Source organism: Girardinichthys multiradiatus, chromosome 2, assembly GCF_021462225.1.
Source record: "Girardinichthys multiradiatus isolate DD_20200921_A chromosome 2, DD_fGirMul_XY1, whole genome shotgun sequence".
Taxonomy (NCBI): domain Eukaryota; kingdom Metazoa; phylum Chordata; class Actinopteri; order Cyprinodontiformes; family Goodeidae; genus Girardinichthys; species Girardinichthys multiradiatus.
In genome coordinates, this window is record NC_061795.1 from 31,461,866 (window position 1) to 31,481,541 (window position 19,676).

General features: G+C 41.5%; 1 protein-coding gene across 4 annotated transcripts; it reads left to right on the top strand.

Moving 5' to 3' along the window:
• Window positions 1–80: 80 nt before the first annotated feature.
• terb1 (telomere repeat binding bouquet formation protein 1) lies at window positions 81–19,247 on the top strand. Of its 4 annotated transcripts, XM_047383925.1 has the most exons (20): window positions 81–424; window positions 516–556; window positions 647–757; window positions 2,266–2,397; window positions 2,619–2,750; window positions 2,837–2,897; window positions 2,976–3,088; window positions 5,814–5,942; window positions 6,047–6,199; window positions 6,306–6,437; window positions 6,538–6,663; window positions 8,068–8,192; window positions 8,287–8,444; window positions 8,735–8,799; window positions 8,899–8,976; window positions 9,153–9,389; window positions 17,050–17,115; window positions 17,202–17,267; window positions 17,896–17,972; window positions 18,583–19,247. In XM_047383925.1, the coding sequence occupies exons 2-20, from the start codon at window positions 520–522 to the stop codon at window positions 18,745–18,747; spliced, it is 2,163 nt and encodes a 720-aa protein (XP_047239881.1). In that variant the 5' UTR covers window positions 81–424; window positions 516–519; the 3' UTR covers window positions 18,748–19,247. The 4 variants fall into 4 exon arrangements, 2 of the variants coding, with proteins under 2 accessions (XP_047239881.1, XP_047239888.1); XR_007041027.1 differs by lacking the exon at window positions 18,583–19,247 and having other exon boundaries at window positions 9,153–9,382; window positions 17,896–17,963; XR_007041026.1 differs by lacking the exon at window positions 17,896–17,972 and having other exon boundaries at window positions 82–424; window positions 9,153–9,382; window positions 18,583–18,658.
• Window positions 19,248–19,676: the final 429 nt, after the last annotated feature.

Genomic DNA, 19,676 nt, shown 5'->3' on the forward strand with positions numbered 1-19,676 from the left:
AGAAGTCCGGGGCTGTTCAGAAAACATCCGGTCTAGGTCTAACTACGCCCCTCCTTTAGATATAGCGTTCAGGTTTTCTAGCGCAAACCAAGTTCTGCCGGGGCGTACTGGGAACCCCCAGGGTTTCCAAGGTAACGCGGGGTTCCGCATCACGAGGCCTAATAAGAAGTTAGCAGCTAGCGGTAAAAAGTGTTAGCTAAAAGATACTACACAGTCTGTGGAGTAACAAATGTCGAGTAGTTTTGGTGTTTTGTAGGAAAAAGGATTACATTGAGACAAATGTACTTTTATTGTGGAAAAATCGTTGTTTGTGTTTAATATCTTGGTTTAACTTTATTAAGTACGTCACTGACATTTGTCAAGCTAGCGCTACTCCCAAATGCAGCATTAATGCTGGTGTAAAGGTTTTTCTTCCAGCCCAGGGGTAGGTAGGACCCTATTAAATTTTAACATTGAGAAAAGCAGGTATAATATCCATTTTTGTTTAGTTATTTTTTGCATTCCCTGAACAACAGTGAAATGGACAGGGCAGGTATTTGCAGCAACAACCGTAACAGTAAGTTATGCAAATATTATTAAAGGCTAACTTTATGATTTTGTACATGTTAAAAATTTTTATTTATTTATTTTTTTGCTCCAATTTCAGCCACAAAGACGGATCTCAGTTTGCTGCTCGAGTGTGTGAAGTTTCAGATGAAATGTCCAGATTTACAGAAGCAAGCACTTCTCACCATTCACTCCATCTGTGAAAAGAAAGGTAACAATGAAAGCAGCGGTTGAAGTGTTTTAAAAATATAAGTAGGGCTGGCCAGAATGTAAAAATGTATCACAATTATTGTTTGCAGTAAAGTGACCATCACGGTTTTATTTTCACAGTCAAAATATAACCTATAAAGAAAACCATATAGCCTAACAGAGAATTCTGTCCAGAAGTTACTTTTTCAATAGAGGTCCATCTGTCCCTGCTATTTTGCCAAATGGTGTCAGGTATAACTAACATTTAATACGTAAGTGCCATCAGTCTCAACTTGTTAATCTAAATTTATTTAATTCAATAGTAAAACAACAATAACGCTCTTCAGTACATGTCTGCTACATACAGGTGATTAAATTCAGTACTTGAGCTGAAAGGTTTGGATGATTATGAATTACAACTAACAAAAACTAACAAAAAACATATAAAAAAAGTTGAATTTTTACTCAGACATTTCATTCATAAGAAAAGCATGTTCATGTACTATACAGTATATGCACTCAATACTTGGTCTGGGTTCCTTTTACATGGAATGGAGGTAATCAGCCTGTGGGACTGCTGAGGTGTTAAAGAAGCACAGGTTGCTTTAAGAGGGCCCTCGCATTTGACAAAACTCGACCAATACCAGCAAAGGACATGGCTCCCAATATCATCACTACCTGTGGAAACCTAATACTGGATCTTAAGCAACTTTGAATTTGCCCATCTCTACTTTTAAGGCAGACTCTGGGAGCTTGATTACCACACCACTTTCAACTGAAAAGAGGACTTTGGACCACTAAGCAGTAGTCTAATCCTTTTTCCTTTAGCCCAGTTAGGACACTCCGGATGTTGTCTCTGGTTAAGGAGTGGCCTAACACAAGGATGTAACAGTTTTGACCCATGTCCTGGAAACGTCTGTGCGAGGTGGCTCTTGAAGTGCTGACTCCAGTCACAGTCCATGCCTTGTGAATTTCCACAATTGTCTCAAGGCTTCAGTTATTTCTGTAGCTTGTGCACCTATTTCTCCCACACTTTTTCTCTCCCTCTTAACTTTCCATGAAGATGCTTGCATACAGCATTCTGTGAATAGCCAGCTTCATTAGCAATTACTTTTTGTGGCTTACTGTCTTTGTGAAGGTCCTTGTGAAAGCTGTCAAACCAGCAGCTTTCCCCATGATTTTGTAGGCAATAACATGGCCATGCTATAACATTACTGTCGTAAAAGTTATTTTTTCTTTGTATTATGCAATGGTCTAATTATCTTAGAAATCTTAGCTTATCAAAACCTGTAAGCAATAATCTTCAAAATGATATATCACCATACGTAATCAATCTATATATGAATTTCACTTTTTTAAGTGAATTACTAAAATAAAATAAATTTTTGATTATATTTAACTAACCCTGTCATTCACAATCTAATATTGTTATAATACCCACCTCTAATTATGATGTGTGATCAGAAATTAAGTGTGCCTCAGTATGGTATTTACCCACGGTCTGTTTCATGTTACTTCTTTTTCTTTCAGAGGATAATGTGGATCTGCTGAGAGACCTAGGTGGCGTGGTATTTTTGTATAACCTGTCCAAATCTAGTATTGTTCATTCAGATGTTAAGGAGGTGGCTCTCTTTACTCTTGGCACACTAGCTGAGGCTAATGGTGGGTACACGTGTCTCAGTGTTATTGATTTTCACATCCATCCATCCATCCAACGCATCACACCACCCACCCACCCACCCACGCATCCATCCATCCATCAATACTGTGCAAATGATAGGCCGAATGAAGTTGCTACATCTATGTGCTGCATTTGTGTGCACTTTAATTTCATACAAAAATAAAATTAATGATAATATCCTGTATATGTTTTTGTTTTGTAGTGTATTGCAAGAATTCTCTGTGCAGAAAGGAGATATTCACTGACATTGCTGGACTCTTGATGAAAGAAGACAGCCCACTGAATCAGAAGAGGGTGTCTGTCTATTTGCTGTTTGTGTTGGTTGCAAACAACAGTAAGCTCATGCCTCCTTAACTCACAGAAAAAAATAAGGCAAGAACATGCTTTGTTTAACACGTATTTGTCTTTGCGGTATTGCAGAATTAGGGCAGACTTTAGCTCAAACCACGGGCTGCCTGGAAATTCTGATGGAACTTTTCAGGTACTGTATTGCGCCAATATTGTGCAGATACATTTTTATTTTGAAGAACACACTTATGTGACCCGTGGTTCTTTGCAGGACCACTTTCCCCTTCCCAACAGTGGATAATTTGAGAACTGTTAGCCAAACTTACCAACTCTGGGCTTCTGTGTCTAGTGCTCTGTGTGGATCTGTCAACAATCCTCAGAATGGTAACATCACCTGTGTGTTTGTTTCACGTTCTGACGAAGACTGTTTAAAAAACTTTTTCCACCGCTAATGTGATGTATATCCTTTACAGTTAAAGTGAAAAACAAACTGATTTTTGTGAATTAAAATGTAAAAAAGGTACAATAAACCTGGTAGCATAAGTGATCCTATTCAGATTTCTTAGGTACACGCCTTCTATCAGTCATAGCCAATCTGATCAACCGGAAATAAAGTTCAGCTCTCTTAGTATTTTCTTGGCATTTGCTTATGTGCATTCTTATCTAAAGTTATAGTTAGCTAAGATGTTACAAATGATCAAAAATTTACAAAGGTGTCACGAGAAGAATACCAAAAATCCTCAGCATTAACTATACTATGGTGCAGTGAAGACCGTCATAAATAATTTGAGAAATTATGAAACAACAATGACAAAAAACTGGATCTTTTCCCAAATTTGCTGAAAATACAAGATGGAAACTAGTCAATGTAGCTGTCGGGAGACCCCACTGCAACAAGAAAACATCCAGGCCTGGCTAAAATGTGCTTAAACCTTGTGAAAGAATGATTCATGGTTTTGTGCAACCAACTTTGAACATTTGGCCACAATTACAAGAGGTATGTTTGACACATAAAAATGTCTTATTACCCAAACACAATACCCCGAGTAAAATGTGGTGGTGGCAGCATTGTGCTGTGTTTACTTTTTCAGATGGAATTAGGCTTTTGGTCACACTAAAATAAATGCTGAAAAGCTCCAGATATTATTAATTTTTGCCCCTAAACATTCAGCTTTCTGCTAGCAAGCTGTGGATAAAGACAGATTTAATTTTTCCGCATCAGTGAGTCCAAGCGGACATCAAATCCCACGAAACAATTATTCAAACTGAAGAAAATGAATATCCTAAGTCCAGAACCAAAACTGGCAAATCTTTTGTAGTTTGCAAGTAAATCTGTCCACAGGCCAAGAGAACCTGGCATTTTAACAGTTGGGTGTAGACTTTGTACAGGTCCTTCTCAAAATATTAGCATATTGTGATAAAGTTCATTATTTTCCATAATGTCATGATGAAAATTTAACATTCATATATTTTAGATTCATTGCACACTAACTGAAATATTTCATGTCTTTTATTGTCTTAATACGGATGATTTTGGCATACAGCTCATGAAAACCCAAAATTCCTATCTCACAAAATTAGCATATTTCATCCGACCAATAAAAGAAAAGTGTTTTTAATACAAAAAACGTCAACCTTCAAATAATCATGTACAGTTATGCACTCAATACTTGGTCGGGAATCCTTTTGCAGAAATGACTGCTTCAATGCGGCGTGGCATGGAGGCAATCAGCCTGTGGCACTGCTGAGGTCTTATGGAGGCCCAAGATGCTTCGATAGCGGCCTTTAGCTCATCCAGAGTGTTGGGTCTTGAGTCTCTCAATGTTCTCTTCACAATATCCCACAGATTCTCTATGGGGTTCAGGTCAGGAGAGTTGGCAGGCCAATTGAGCACAGTGATACCATGGTCAGTAAACCATTTACCAGTGGTTTTGGCACTGTGAGCAGGTGCCAGGTCGTGCTGAAAAATGAAATCTTCATCTCCATAAAGCTTTTCAGCAGATGGAAGCATGAAGTGCTCCAAAATCTCCTGATAGCTACCTGCATTGACCCTGCCCTTGATAAAACACAGTGGACCAACACCAGCAGCTGACACGGCACCCCAGACCATCACTGACTGTGGGTACTTGACACTGGACTTCTGGCATTTTGGCATTTCCTTCTCCCCAGTCTTCCTCCAGACTCTGGCACCTTGATTTCCGAATGACATGCAGAATTTGCTTTCATCCGAAAAAAGTACTTTGGACCACTGAGCAACAGTCCAGTGCTGCTTCTCTGTAGCCCAGGTCAGGCGCTTCTGCTGCTGTTTCTGGTTCAAAAGTGGCTTGACCTGGGGAATGCGGCACCTGTAGCCCATTTCCTGCACACGCCTGTGCACGGTGGCTCTGGATGTTTCTACTCCAGACTCAGTCCACTGCTTCCGCAGGTCCCCCAAGGTCTGGAATCGGCCCTTCTCCACAATCTTCCTCAGGGTCCGGTCACCTCTTCTCGTTGTGCAGCGTTTTCTGCCACACTTTTTCCTTCCCACAGACTTCCCACTGAGGTGCCTTGATACAGCACTCTGGGAACAGCCTATTCATTCAGAAATTTCTTTCTGTGTCTTACCCTCTTGCTTGAGGGTGTCAATAGTGGCCTTCTGGACAGCAGTCAGGTCGGCAGTCTTACCCATGATTGGGGTTTTGAGTGATGAACCAGGCTGGGAGTTTTAAAGGCCTCAGGAATATTTTGCAGGTGTTTAGAGTTAACTTGTTGATTCAGATGATTAGGTTCATAGCTCGTTTAGAGACCCTTTTAATGATATGCTAATTTTGTGAGATAGGAATTTTGGGTTTTCATGATCTGTATGCCAAAATCATCCGTATTAAGACAATAAAAGACCTGAAATATTTCAGTTAGTGTGCAATGAATCTAAAATATATGAATGTTAAATTTTCATCATGACATTATGGAAAATAATGAACTTTATCACAATATGCTAATATTTTGAGAAGGACCTGTATATCCACTGTACGGTGGAACTGATTCTCTTGCCATGCTGGTGAAGTCCTTCAAACCCTACATAGGACACAAGATCAGCTATATTCCTCCACGCCTTTGTTTTGTTTTGCAGAGGAAGGTCAGCGTGTTTGCGTGGCAGCCTTTCCCATGGTAAAAACGTGGCTTCAGCAGATTTCTGTCCCCTCTACTGAAACATTTCAACCCATATGCTCCTTTATCGCCATGACAGCTTCCAACAACTGTGAGGGAACGAAACACAATCATTTGTTCTTAAAACACTGTTTCACAGAAGCATAACATTCATTCCTTAATGCCATTTAATACATTTTAATGTTCCCATATCAGGTTATGTACAGGAGAGTTTTGCTGCCTGTGGGGGTTTGGAAACTCTGACTCTCGCCCTGCTCCGTGTAGTGTCTGCTGCTGATACAAGCTTGTTGTCTTATCAGCTGTCTGTCGTTATAGTGAAGACCTTATCAGCTTGCATCACTGATAACCGTGAGTCCTCTTCTCAATAGTATAAAGCTTACTTATCACAATTTAATTTAAACAAAGCTTCTCTCATACTGTTTTTCATCCCCGATCTCAATTTGTTTCCTCCTAGCCACTCTGGCATCGGGTTTGGCGCAGTATGGCTTAGTGTCCCACCTTTTCTCTCTGCTGACCAGCTCACACTTAGATCCTGACGACAGACTCTCAGTTTTACTTACCATTGGGGAGTGCACTGAGACCTCAGGTAAAACTGCACAGTATTAAGCTACATATGTTTGAATTGAGAATTTTCAGTCATTTGGGTGAGATTCTCTCAGCTCGCATGTTTTCCACAACTTTTGCAGAGGAGCACCAGTCTCAGCTGGTGGGTTGTGGAGGCCTGCCGCTTATGATTATTTTTCTCACAGAAGACTCAAGTGAGGAGGTTAAAAAGGCAGCCACGTTCATACTGCAGACTTGCAAAAAGGCCAGTAAGTATACTTGCTGTGTCTGTTAATGCTTTCATTCTACATAATTAACTTTAAAAACATATTTGGGTAGATTGCCATTGTGCAACAGGTTCTATGTTGTCAGAAGAGGCTTTTTCTGTACTTTTACTATCATTCTGTAAAAGATTTTGAAGAAATTTAGACCTCCTGATTTAATGTTTGCAGACACTGATTAGGCGTAACATTATGACCTCTGAGAGGCGAATTGGACGACATTGATTATCTCCTCATCATTCAATCTGTTAACGTATGTGATATGTTAGACAGCAAGTGAACTTTTTGCTTCAAGTTGTGTTAGAAACAGAAAATAGGGACAAGCTTAAAACTGCAACTCTTGTGGGGGTGTTCCCAGAAGGCAAGTGTCAGTATCTGTCAAAATGAACTTGTGACAGGCTAATGAGTCCAAATCTCACTGATGCAGCTCGGCAACGGAGACTGGCCCGTGTGGTCCGATCAAACAGATGAGCTACTGCAGCTGAAATTGCTATAAAAGTTCATTCTGGTTCTGAACAAAGGTGGCAGTATATGCACTTTGCATCGCAAATCGGTGGGTATGGGGCGGCATAACTGCATGCCAGTCAGCATGTCCATGCTGACCACAGTCTACTACTGAAAGAACCAACATCATGTGAGAATAGGAAGTTGGTCGGCAGATCAAGTAAATAAGGCGGGCTGGTGTGTATGTTACTTACCTGAGAAACGCATGGCACTAGGGGGCGCTGTGACAAAGGAGCAAGCTGGCAGAGGCAGCGTGATGCTTTGAGTTATGCTCTGCTTTGAAACCTTGGGCCCTGCCATCCACCGCATTGTTGCAGACCATCTACACTTTATTGAAACAGTCTCTAATAGCTGTCCTCTTTCAGTAGGATAATGTGGCCTGCCACAAAACTAAAAGGGTTCTGGAATGGTTTGAGGACCACAACAACGAGTTGAAGGGGGTTGTCTAGACCCCCAAACTCCATTTGAGCGTCTGTGGGATGTGCTGCACAAATAAGTCAGATGCATGGAGACCACATCTCACTTCTTAAAGGATCTGCTGCTAACGCCTTGGTGCTGGAGAACAGGTCACACCTTCAGGGTTCTAGTGGAGTCCATGCCACAACAGGGTAGTTTTTTGGCAGGAAAAGGAGGGCCAATACACTATTAGCAAAGATGGTCCTAATGTTTTGCCCAGTTGGTGTAAGACTCCTTTTAGACTCTTAATAGGTTTACTGTGTTGTTGGTAGTTTAATGTGTTACCAGGGGTCTATCTGTTCTCCTCCCCTAACTGTTTCACACACTTCAGTCTACATGTATCTACTTCTCTCTTAAAAGTATAATTACTTAAAGATATTTGAAAGAATAGCATCAAGCTTTCAAAATTACCTATTTTGTTTGTTGTTGAAGCTTTGGGCTTGGGAGTGCAGGGTCTGGGGGAAAAGGAAGTTGAAAATATAAACATCGAAGAGTTTAAGAGTTCCGCCCGAGAAATGCTGCGCAGGATCGAACTTTTAGAGAAAAGACAGCTAAAGGTTAGATGTACACACGCACACAATGTAGTTGTAAAAGTATGGTTAGTGGTGGAAAATATATATGTATATTTATAAATATAATATATTTTTTTAGGAGACTGAAGAGGAGCAAGAAGATGTTATTTGTCCACATTTGGCTGATCTTCAGTGTCTGCAATCTAAGTCCCCACCTTTACCTCTACCACCAGAGAAACAAGGAGGCAGTAAAACTACCCACACACTGAGGCCTATGCAGAAGAGCCGTTACAGCAGGTATAACGTTCAGCCAGTCCAAAGCATGGCTGAAATAAAGAAAATTCATCAAAAGAAGAGTCACTTCTAGTGTAAATCCTTGAGGAGGAGAAACCAAAATGAGTCCAGGAGATGTGAGTGGTTCTGTAGAAAGGAGAGGAGGAATCCTGATGTCTTCTGATGTATGGTCACTAGAGAGAGGCAGCGAGTCACATGCAGCAAACAAATCAGTGACATTGATTAAAGTTATGAGTCATAAGTAAGAAAACACTTTCTTTAATAACATCTTTTTCCTTTTTATGTTGGCTTAGTTCCTTGTTTACACGTCCCTTGTCAGTGTGGCCGACAGAACCCAGAGAAATTACAGGCTCTGAGAGTAAGAGACAGAGTAACCTTGTCTTTTATTCCCCTTATTCTCAGCTATTACTGGATGTAGCTTCCATCACGTTTTTAAGGAGTCTGTTTTTTTGTAAAGAGTCACAGGACAGTGATTTAAACACGAAGGGGAAGATTCCAGCAGAAGAACACTCAGTCTCTAATGGCCGGTGTGCAGGTGGGGTAATATTAGGGAAATGAGCACATTTGTTTCTGCTGTCATTTTGGATATTTATTCAGGACACACAATAAGAAATCCTCTGTTTATCATTTCAGCTTAATCAGATTACTGTTACATTGCTGTGCACAGACCAAGATCAATTCTTTATATACCTGTCCATTTTCATCTTGTAGGTTGTGTGTTAACTTTTGAAGAAGTGACAAGCCGCACTTTTGCATCGCTTCAAAGCTCCTGTGGGAACAGCTGCGACATGCACAGAGTTCTGCAGGAGGCTACAGAGCGATTCAGAATGTGTCGGTTTAACTTTGATGTCAGGCAAGAGCAAAAGAGCGTCACTGTTGAGCATGCAGACACAAGCTCTGCAAAGGTTTCATCGGCAAAGTTACAAAGAAGATGTAAAAACGTGTGTGGTAAGAGGCTTTGCAATGCAAACTTACTTGCAAAAGGCATCGTTTAGCTATTTAGTGAAGGTTTGGTGTCTTTCTTCCATGGAGCAAATATTAGCCCCTCTAACAACATCTATCAAGCAGAATAATATTTTGGAAATGACAGCTCCACTAAATTGCCTTTTTGTTTTGGATATATTTATGTTCCAAAAACTATTAAACTCAGCCTGAAGTTAAATGGTAGTTTCTTTTAGGGTCGTTTTTTTAGGAATACTTAAATTTGCTTTGTTATATATATGTTTTCGTGAAAGGCGAATAGGAAGAATATCTGTTATTTAATTGCTAATTGATAAAGACTGGCCCGTAAAGTGAAGTCATAAGAAAACATCATGCTGTTGTCTCTGTATTGTCTTCTTTGAAATTACATTTTGTTTTTATTTTAGAGAGTTATAGCTTGTTTAGAAGGCAGTTATTGTACAGCATATTATATTGTTATACGTTTTGTAATTTTTATTTTTATTTTTTTTGCATTTCCTCTCTACCAGCCACTTGTCCTTTTCTTGTGGAACAACCTTTGTTTTAACTTAGTTTAGTTTATTTTTTTTTTTTTTTTCGAGCATAAGCTAAAAGATAAAAAGAAAGCAAGAACAAAACTTATCAGACATGCAAAACATAACCAGCTTGAAAAAGAATAGGAGTAGAAACTTGTTCCCTTCCCCCTTTTTTCCTTGTTCTCATTTCTTTTGGCTCGCTTTCTAGCTACGCCTTGAATCATCTGAATCATGAAACAGACATCACAGTGTGCTCATTCTGTAAAATATTTTATTGCCCACAGCTGGGAATGACAAGAGTTCTCTGCAGCAACACTTTTGGAGGATTACATAGCAAAAGAAAATAGTTAATGTCTTCAAGGCCTGTAGAAAATAATTGAACTAGATCTAACAAATAAATATAGATGAACTATATTTCTGTGATGCTAAAACAAAAACAGAAATAATAAAAAAAAAGGTGAATGCTGACCCAAAAAACTGATGAAAAGTATTTATTATCACTATTAAGAAGTTTTTTATTCTGATTAATTATGACTAGAAAAGATGTTATATGACATGTAATCATTCTGCCACAGCCTTAAATGTCCAGAAAATAAACATATAGCACATATCAGGTAAATCTTGTAGATGAGAAGAATACATCTAACACACATAAAGCTCCATTAATGTTTATGTTGTTCCACCCCAAATCTAATGAAGTTAGGGTGTTGTGAAAAATGTAAATCCTGTTCAACCTATATGCAATTAAAAGCACCACAAAGATACAATATTTAATGTTGAAACTGATGAACTTTGTTTATTTATTTTTTGCAAATATTCACTGATTTTGAATTTGAAGCTTGTAACAAGTTCCAAAAAAACCTGGGACAAGAGCATGTTTACCACTGTGTTAGACCACCTTTCCTTTTAACAACACTCAATAAGCGCTGAGGAGACTAATTGTTGAAGCTTTGTAGCTGGGATTCTTTCCCATTCTTTCTCGACGTACAACAGTCCGGTGTCTCTGTTGTCGTATTGTGCTTCTTCATCCATGCCATGGGCACTAACACCCCCCATACCAACACAGATGCTGGCTTTTGAACTTTGTGCTGATAACAATCTGGATAGTCTTCTTCCTCTTTGGCCCAAAGAACACAACGTGTCATGATTTTTACAGCCGACTTAACCCACATGCAGAGACTCTCAGAGAACTTTGTAAAAGGAATAAGTTTTTATTGAAAGATTGATCAGGAACAAAAGGAGCGACGAGTCTAATCTTCCTTACTGTGGAAACACAAAGAGAACAGATAAATAGCTGAACCTCAGAAACATGAACCAACATAAACGTATCTTACTGGAGATTCCGGAATAATCCGCCAGGGAGAGAATAAATGTCAGGAAAGGAGTTCAGCTTGCCATGCACAGACTAGATCAGGAAGTAGCCTTAGCCACTACGGAGGACTGGAACAGATCAGGTAGGATTCACACCTGGAACAGGTAACAAAGCAAGTTAGAGTTCGCAACAACAGATCCTTCAAAAGATATCCATGGTAAAAATCATGCAAAGATTTCAGAGCTGGCCAGAAATTACCACGGAGGCAAAAACACTCAGGCGCCGAGGTGTTGGCAACCTTCCTCTATATGCTTCCCAGCTGATGAGTTGATGCACAACACCTGTCGCCTCAGGTACACTCCTACTGGCGGCACCTAGTGTCGAAAAGGTGTAAGCAGCAGGCAGCAGAACTCCAAATCCTGACACCACCTCCCCCTCAACGGCCGCCTCCTGGCGGCCCAGAAGACGCTGCTTGGTGGGCCCGGAAATCCCGGATCAAAGAGGGATCGAGAATGAAGGAACCAGTCAACGAGGTACTGATGTCCACGTCCCCATCGTCGAGAGGCCACAATGCGGCGAACAGAGTAGACAGGGTGGCCCTGAATGTCCCGGGCGGGCGGAGGGGGCAAGGCCGGAGGGCAGAGCGTGCTGGGCTGAACAGGTTTCAACTGAGAAACGTGAAAAACAGGGTGAACACGGAGACTAGGAGGCAGACGAAGGCGAACAGATGCAGGACCCACGAGAGAATCAATTACATAGGGTCCGATGAACCTGGGAGAGAGCTTTCTGGACAGGGACTTGAGTGGAATGTCCCGTGCGGCGAGCCAAACCTTCTGACCAGGGAGGTAACTAGGAGCAGGCAGTCTTCGACGGTCTGCATAGCGCTTGTTTCGGGCAGCTGTCTGGTGAAGAGCCCGGCTGGCGGCATTCCAAACCCGTTTACATCTCCGTATGTGGTGTTGTACAGTAGGAACCGTGATGTCCTTCTCCTCCGACGGGAACAACGAAGGTTGGTATCCCAACGAAACCTCAAAAGGTGAATAACCGGTGGCTGAGGAGACATGAGAGTTGTGGGCGTATTCGATCCACCCCAAGTGGTCACTCCATTCAGCGGGGCAGGTGGACGTCACGCACCACAGGACCACCTCCAAGTCCTGGTTAAGGCGCTCCACTTGGCCGTTAGTTTGGGGATGATGACCGGAAGTTAGCGCCACCTTCGCCCCTAGGGCTTCAGAGAAATGTCTCCAGACACGGGAAGTAAACTGAGGGCCCCTGTTGGACAACAGGCAACAGGGGATGCCATGCAGGCGAAAAACATGTTTGACCATCAATTTAGCAGTTTGGAGGGCCGATGGCAGCTTTCTGAGAGGAACCAGGTGGCAGGCCTTGGAGAATCGGTCAATAATGGTCATAATAACAGTCATTCCGTGAAAACATGGTAGACCTGTGACGAAGTCCAAGGCCACATGGGACCAGGGTCGACCAGGGATTCTGAGAGGTTGAAGTAAGCCTGCAGAGGGTCGATTAGAAGACTTACTTCTAGCGCATGTGGCGCGGGCCGTCACGTACTCCTTGACGTCTTTGTGAAGTGACGGCCACCAATAGCGTCTGGTGATAGCGGCAATAGTCCTACTGACACCAGGGTGAGCGAAGAACTTGGACGAATGAAACCAGCCAATCACTCTGGATCGCACTGATGCTGGAACATAGGTCCTTCCAGGAGGTCCAGTTCCTGGCCCAGGATCATCAGGGAGAGCTCGCCGCACCAAGTCCTCTATCTCCCAGGTTAAAGAGCCCACGGTACAGCTAGGCGGCAGGATAGACTCGGTATGTTTCTCTGTATCTTCAGGTTCAAATTGGCGGGATAGAGCGTTTGGTTTGATGTTCTTGGAACCTGGTCTAAAAGAAATAGACAGATTAAATTGAGAAAAGAAAAGAGACCAACGTGATTGATGTGCATTGAGACGCTTAGCTGACTGAATGTATGACAGATTTTTATGGTCTGTCCAGACCAACACAGGATGTTCAGCGCCCTCCAGCCAATGCCTCCACTCCTCTAGGGCCAACTTAATGGCCAGCAACTCTCTGTCTCCAACCTGGTAGTTTCGTTCAGCAGGGATCAATCGACGGGAGAAAAAGGCGCATGGATGAAGCCTTCCATCCTGATCAGAAAGCTGGGAGAGCACCGCTCCCACCCCAGTATTCGAGGCGTCTACTTCCAGGGTAAACTGTTTAGTAGAATCTGAATGGATCAGAACAGGCGCTTGGGAGAACAGTCTTTTCAGCCGGGTGAAGGCGGTCTCAGCCTCCGAACCCCAGCTGAAGGTCGTCTTTGTGGAAGTGAGCGCATTCAATGGGGCCGCCACCTGGCTGTAATTCCTAATAAATCTTCGGTAGAAGTTGGCGAGCCCCAAGAACTGCTGCAACTTCTTCCTCGAGTCAGGTACTGGCCAGTCCATTACTGCTCGGACCTTTCCTGGGTCGGCACGAACCTGTCCCTCCTCCAGAACAAAACCCAGGAAACTGATGGTTGACTGATGGAAGTTGCACTTTTCCATCTTAAGTCTGTTTTCAAGGAGACGCTGTAGAACCTGTCTCACATAATGGCGGTGTTCCTCTAGACTCCTGGAAAAAATTAAAATATTGTCCAGGTACACAAATACAAAAATATTCAGAAAATCTCTCAACACGTCGTTGACGAGAGCTTGAAAAACTGCTGGGGCATTACTTAGGCCAAAAGGCATCACCAAGTACTCAAAATGCCCCAGAGGAGTCTTAAATGCTGTCTTCCACTCGTCTCCCTGGCAGATTCTGAGTAAGTGGTACGCATTTCTGAGGTCCAGCTTAGAGAAAACAACAGCGCCATGTACAGGCTCAAACACGGAAGCTAGCAGAGGAAGAGGATATTTGTTTTTAACAGTAATTGCGTTCAAACCCCTGTAATCTATACAAGGGCGTAAACCTCCATCTTTTTTCCCCACAAAGAAGAAACCTGCCCCTAAAGGAGACGAAGAGGGACGAATAACCCCAGCAGCTAAAGACTCAGCAATATATTTTTCCATTACTTTTCATTCCGGCCCGGAGATGCTGTAGAGTCGGCTGGAGGGTAAAGGGGCACCAGGAAGAAGATTAATGGCACAGTCGTATGGTCGATGAAGCGGTAGAGACAGGGCCCGAGACTTGCTAAAGACCATCTTAAGATCATGATACTCGGGGGGAACTCTGGTTAAGTCTGAGAGTTCCTCCTCCATACCTTCCTCACCAGGGGTTGTAGGACTGATGGCTGACTGTAAACATGAATTGAGACATCCCTCAGACCACGCTTCTACCCGTAATTCTGCCCAATTTATGTGGGGATTATGGCGCTGGAGCCAGGGAAAACCAAGTAATAACGTACTCTGAGCTATGGGAAAAACAAAAAAAGATACCTCTTCTCTGTGATTACCGGACAAAACAAGCTCTAGAGGCAGTGTTTGATGGGTGATCTCATGAAGAGATAAACCATTCAAGGCCAAAACCCGACGTGGCTGGGTCAATATTTCTGTGGAAATCCCTTTCTTTGAAACAAAATCAATCAAGTTCAGATCACAACCTGAGTCAACTAGGGCAGATAAAACCTCAGAGTGATGGTTCACAAACAAAGTAGCCGGTAACGTGAAGCGTGGGGTCTTACTACTGGAGGATCGGTCCGTCAATTGCCCCATCACAGCCGACGGACCCGCCCTTTTGGCCGAACCGGACAACCGGAAATGAAATGATCGGAAGCACCACAATAGAAGCACTGGTTGGCCTCTCGACGTCGTTGTTCTCCAGGCGGAAAGCTAGCTCTCCCAATCTGCATAGGTTCGATCTTGGGGTGGTTGATTTGAGGCCCTAATGACACTGGTAACGGGGATGGAGGAAACGGAGAGGTTCGCTCCAACGCTCTCCCGGAGCGATTCCTCCTCCTTTCCCGTAGGCGAGAATCAATGCGGATAGCTAAATCAATGTACTTATCTAATTCTTCTGGTTTATCTACAAGGACTAGTTCGTCCTTTACGGGCTCGTTCAAAGACTGGAAAAACGCCGCCTTTAACGCGCTTGCGTTCCAGCCTGAGGATACAGCTAATGTACGAAAATCGATAGAAAAGTCCACTAAAGGACGATTCTGCTGTTTCAACACCCACAATTTGCGGGCAATACAGGACTGATCCGAAGCTACATCAAACGTCTGTTTAAACTCCTTAATGAAATCCTCATATGACAACCCGAAACCAGTGCAGTTGGAAAACCTTCCAGTTAACAAACTCAAAACATAAGAAATCTTACCCTCATCATGCGAAAAAGCTCGAGGTGACCGGTTAAACACCAACCTACACTGAAGTAAAAAACCACGACATCCACCCATCTCTCCAGAAAACCTCTCAGGATGAGGAGAAGAAACATCTCGAAAAGGTGGTGGATGTTGGGCCTCCAGTGGCTCAGCAGCACCCCCAATGGGTGCGGCAGACTCAGAACTACAAGCACCTTGAAACAGTGATGCCAAATGCTCCAGCTGCTGGTTTGTTTGCAGCTGTCTATCTAGGAGGGTTTGGAGAGTAGAACTGTGCGTATGAATTTGCTGACTATGTTCAGCTAAAGTTCTCTCAAGGTTCTCCGCTGGGTTAGGCTGGCCTGAGTGTTCTGTCATGATTTTTACAGCCGACTTAACCCACATGCACAGACTCTCAGAGAACTTTGTAAAAGGAATAAGTTTTTATTGAAAGATTGATCAGGAACAACAGGAGCGACGAGTCTAATCTTCCTTACCGTGGAAACACAAAGAGAAAAGATAAATAGCTGAACCTCAGAAACATGGACCAACATAAACGTATCTTACTGGAGATTCTGGAATAACCCGCCAGGGAGAGAATAAATGTCAGGAAAGGAGTTCAGCTTGCCATGCACAAACTAGATCAAGAAGTAGGCTTAGCCACTACGGAGGACTGGAACAGATCAGGTAGGATTCACACCTGGAACAGGTAACAAAGCAAGTTAGAGTTCGCAACAACAGATCCTTCAAAAGATATCCATGGTAAAAATCATGCAAAGATTTCAGAGTTGGCCAGAAATGACCACGGAGGCAAAAACACTCAGGCGCCGAGGTGTTGGCAACCTTCCTCTATATGCGTCCCAGCTGATGAGTAGATGCACAACACCTGTCGCCTCAGGTACACTCCTACTGGTGGCACCTAGTGTCGAAAAGGTGTAAGCAGCAGGCAGCAGAACTCCAAATCCTGACACAACGTCCATGATTTCCAAAAACAATTTGAAATGTGGACTTGTCAGACCACAGCACACTTTTCTGCTTTGTGTCAGTCCATCTGAGATGAGCCTAGATAAGCCAGCAGCGTTTGTGGATGTTGATATATGGCTTTCACTTTGCATGGTAGAGTTTAGCTTGTAGGTGTAGTGACGAACTGTGTTAACTGACAATGGTTTTCAGAGGTCTTCCTGAGCCTATGTGGTAATGTCCGTCACAGATTGATATCGGTTTTTAATGCGATGCCTCCTGAGGGATCGAAGGTCACCAGGAATTAAATGCTGGTTTTTGGCCTTGCCGCCTATACGCCAGTCTTTTGTTGACCCTGTCCTAGCTTTTCTGGAACATGATACTAGCATCAAATTCAAAATGAGTGATTATTTGAAAAATAAAATAAAATAAAATTTAACAGTTTAAAAATTAAATATCTTTTCTTTATGTGTATTCATGATTTGCAAATCATTGTTTTCTGTTTCTATTTATGTTTTGCACAACATTATAACTTAACTGGAATGGGGTTGCATTTTATTTTTCTCACAGGCGTCACTTTGACTCCCCTGTACAAAACAACCAGCAAAGGGGCATTTACCTCTAAGAACAGGACTGGTATGAGTTGTTAGTATATTTTCTATATTGATACACTCAGTAAATTCTGCTGAATTCCATAACTTTGATTCCATCCTTTCTCTCAGGTCCAAGCTTGACTCCTCTAAAAAGGCCACATCAACCTGAAGCCAGCTATAAAACATCCGATTCAGGTATTTACATTTACTGACTCTGTGTGTGAATGTTATGATTGAGAGATTGTGCTGGGAGCTGTCCTCTGCAATGTATTCTTGGCAGCAGACAAACCAGAGAGCAGAAAGAATGTTGAGCTGTTGCCAGTATTCTCATTGTGCAGGGCAGACCACCACAGCATTATTAAGCTGTTTCACAGTGTCTTTGTGCTGTAATGTTATATACTATAATGATATCCCCGTAATCTTTTAGACCAGTGGAAAATACTTTAGCTTGGGGATGGTGTGATGTACAGTCAAAATGTTTTATGGCGTTTTATTATTTGTTTTATTCTGTCAGCCAAATGCTTTTTCCAAAGCACACTTTGAAAGTGTATCAGTTTTTTTTCCCACTTCATTTTTCCCACTTCATTTTTTTAACATGCTTTTTTCCCAACATTCTACACTCTCCATTATGTTTTCTAACTGATTTGGGTTCCCATTTTTCAGTTTTGCCATCAAACAAACGTGCTTTTGTTTGTGGGGCAGCTGTTTTTGTAGTAATGTTCTGTCACTCGGATGAGTTTCTGTGTACAGTGCTGTATGTATGTGACCAAACATATATTATTATTTAAAAAATACTTAAAACTGTTTCATGTTTCAAACGCAGAGAGAAGAAGAAGAAGTAACCGTGAGCATTATACTGCTATGGATCAGTCAGAAATAGGCACAGATCACTGCTCCTCTGTAAGAGCTTTCAAGAACGTTTTCTAACAAAAAAAGTGCTAAAATTTGTGAAGAAATTTATGAACTGCAAGTTTCTCAAAAACAAACATGACAATACTTACCAATTTTTTTTAATGCAGAGTTAAAAACAGAAATCAACTGATTATTTTCTTGAATTTGATTTTTTTTTAATTGTGCAAATTTAAAGTAAACTGGGTAAAAACCCATTAATAACACAGTACTCATCCCAAGTCCAGTGCACCAGTCAGATGGCTAAAAATAGAATAAATTCGAGGTAGTTCTTGGTATATTTATGGTGTAAACTTGTTATGTCAGGGTGAGTTTGGATGTTTGTAGATTGCCTCATAATCTTCGGTCTCCTTTGACAGAATGGGAAAATTGCTAGCATTTTCTGGTATTGTGCTAAACCATTTTAGATCTTACTTGGCAGACCAGAATTAATTTGTCCCATTAGGAAATAGTAAATCTGAAAAAAACTAGAATTGAGCTTTTCCTGTTTCTTAACCTCTGTTTCTTTAGCTTTAATGAACTTTGAATTACCGTTTGTATGAGTGGTCCTGTACAAATGATTTTAACTGTTCCCTCTGTTTTTGTCTTTAAATACTGTTAGAGAAGAAACAGGCAAGACTTCAGCCGTGAGGAAATCCATTATTTGCTCTCTGGAGTAAAGAAATATGGCTACTCCTGGAACTTCATTTTGTGGTCATATCCCTTCCAACCTGGACGAACCAATGTTGGTCTGGCCAAAAAATACAGAAGGCTAATGGGAAAATGAAAGTCATAAAAAGATGTGGTTTTAAAATGACCTTTAGATTACATTATAGTTTCATCATATCTTCCTGTTTTCCCTTGGAAATGTAGAAAATGTTCTGGGTAGTCTTAGTCGTGTGACTGTGGGCCTGTCCAGTCAGACTGTTCCTGTAAATATCAGTTGGTTTGATGAATCTTTTCATTTTGTTGCTTTTTAGAAAATTGCACTCATTTTAAGAGAATATATATCAATATACCCTTTATAGTAATGTAATATATAGTACCATTAGTATTTATTGTGTTTTTAATGCTTTGCATATGGTTCTAAGTCTTCAAAAAAATAATCTTCACAAGAACATGTTTGCTAAACTTTAAAAGTGTATGTTCTGGTGATTTTGTAAAGTTATTTATTGGTATTTATATGTTTTTACAGTTTATCACATGTTTTCTGTCATAAAATGCACATTGTATTTGTATATGCTTGCTGTTGGTTTTAAAAAATGTTGTTTAAGAGCAAACCTGAAATCTGGATTCTTTGTGAGGATCTCTTGTATGTGAGGCAATTAGATTTACAACCTTTAGCTGACGACATGCCAGTTCACTCCTGTTTAGTTGTACAGGACTATTAAGGGTTTACCTGCGAAATTGGCACATTGTGGCAGTAAAATGTTCTGTTCACACAGTACCCTCTACCTCTTGCCTAAGAAATCTGCATGACTTCTAAATCTTTAACTTTTTATTTAGTAAATGTATAAATAATTGATGCAAGCTCAAAGTTTTTCATGTTGGGGAATTTTAATAATTTAGCTAACCAAGAACTTTGCGTGTGTATATCTGAAGAAACCCGTTTTTGGAGATAGACAGGAACCTTGGAAGGTCAGAACCATTTTTCTTTCTTTTCTGCTTTAGACCGTTAAAAATCCTGTTTTCTGGTTCCTTGACACATTGTCTCAT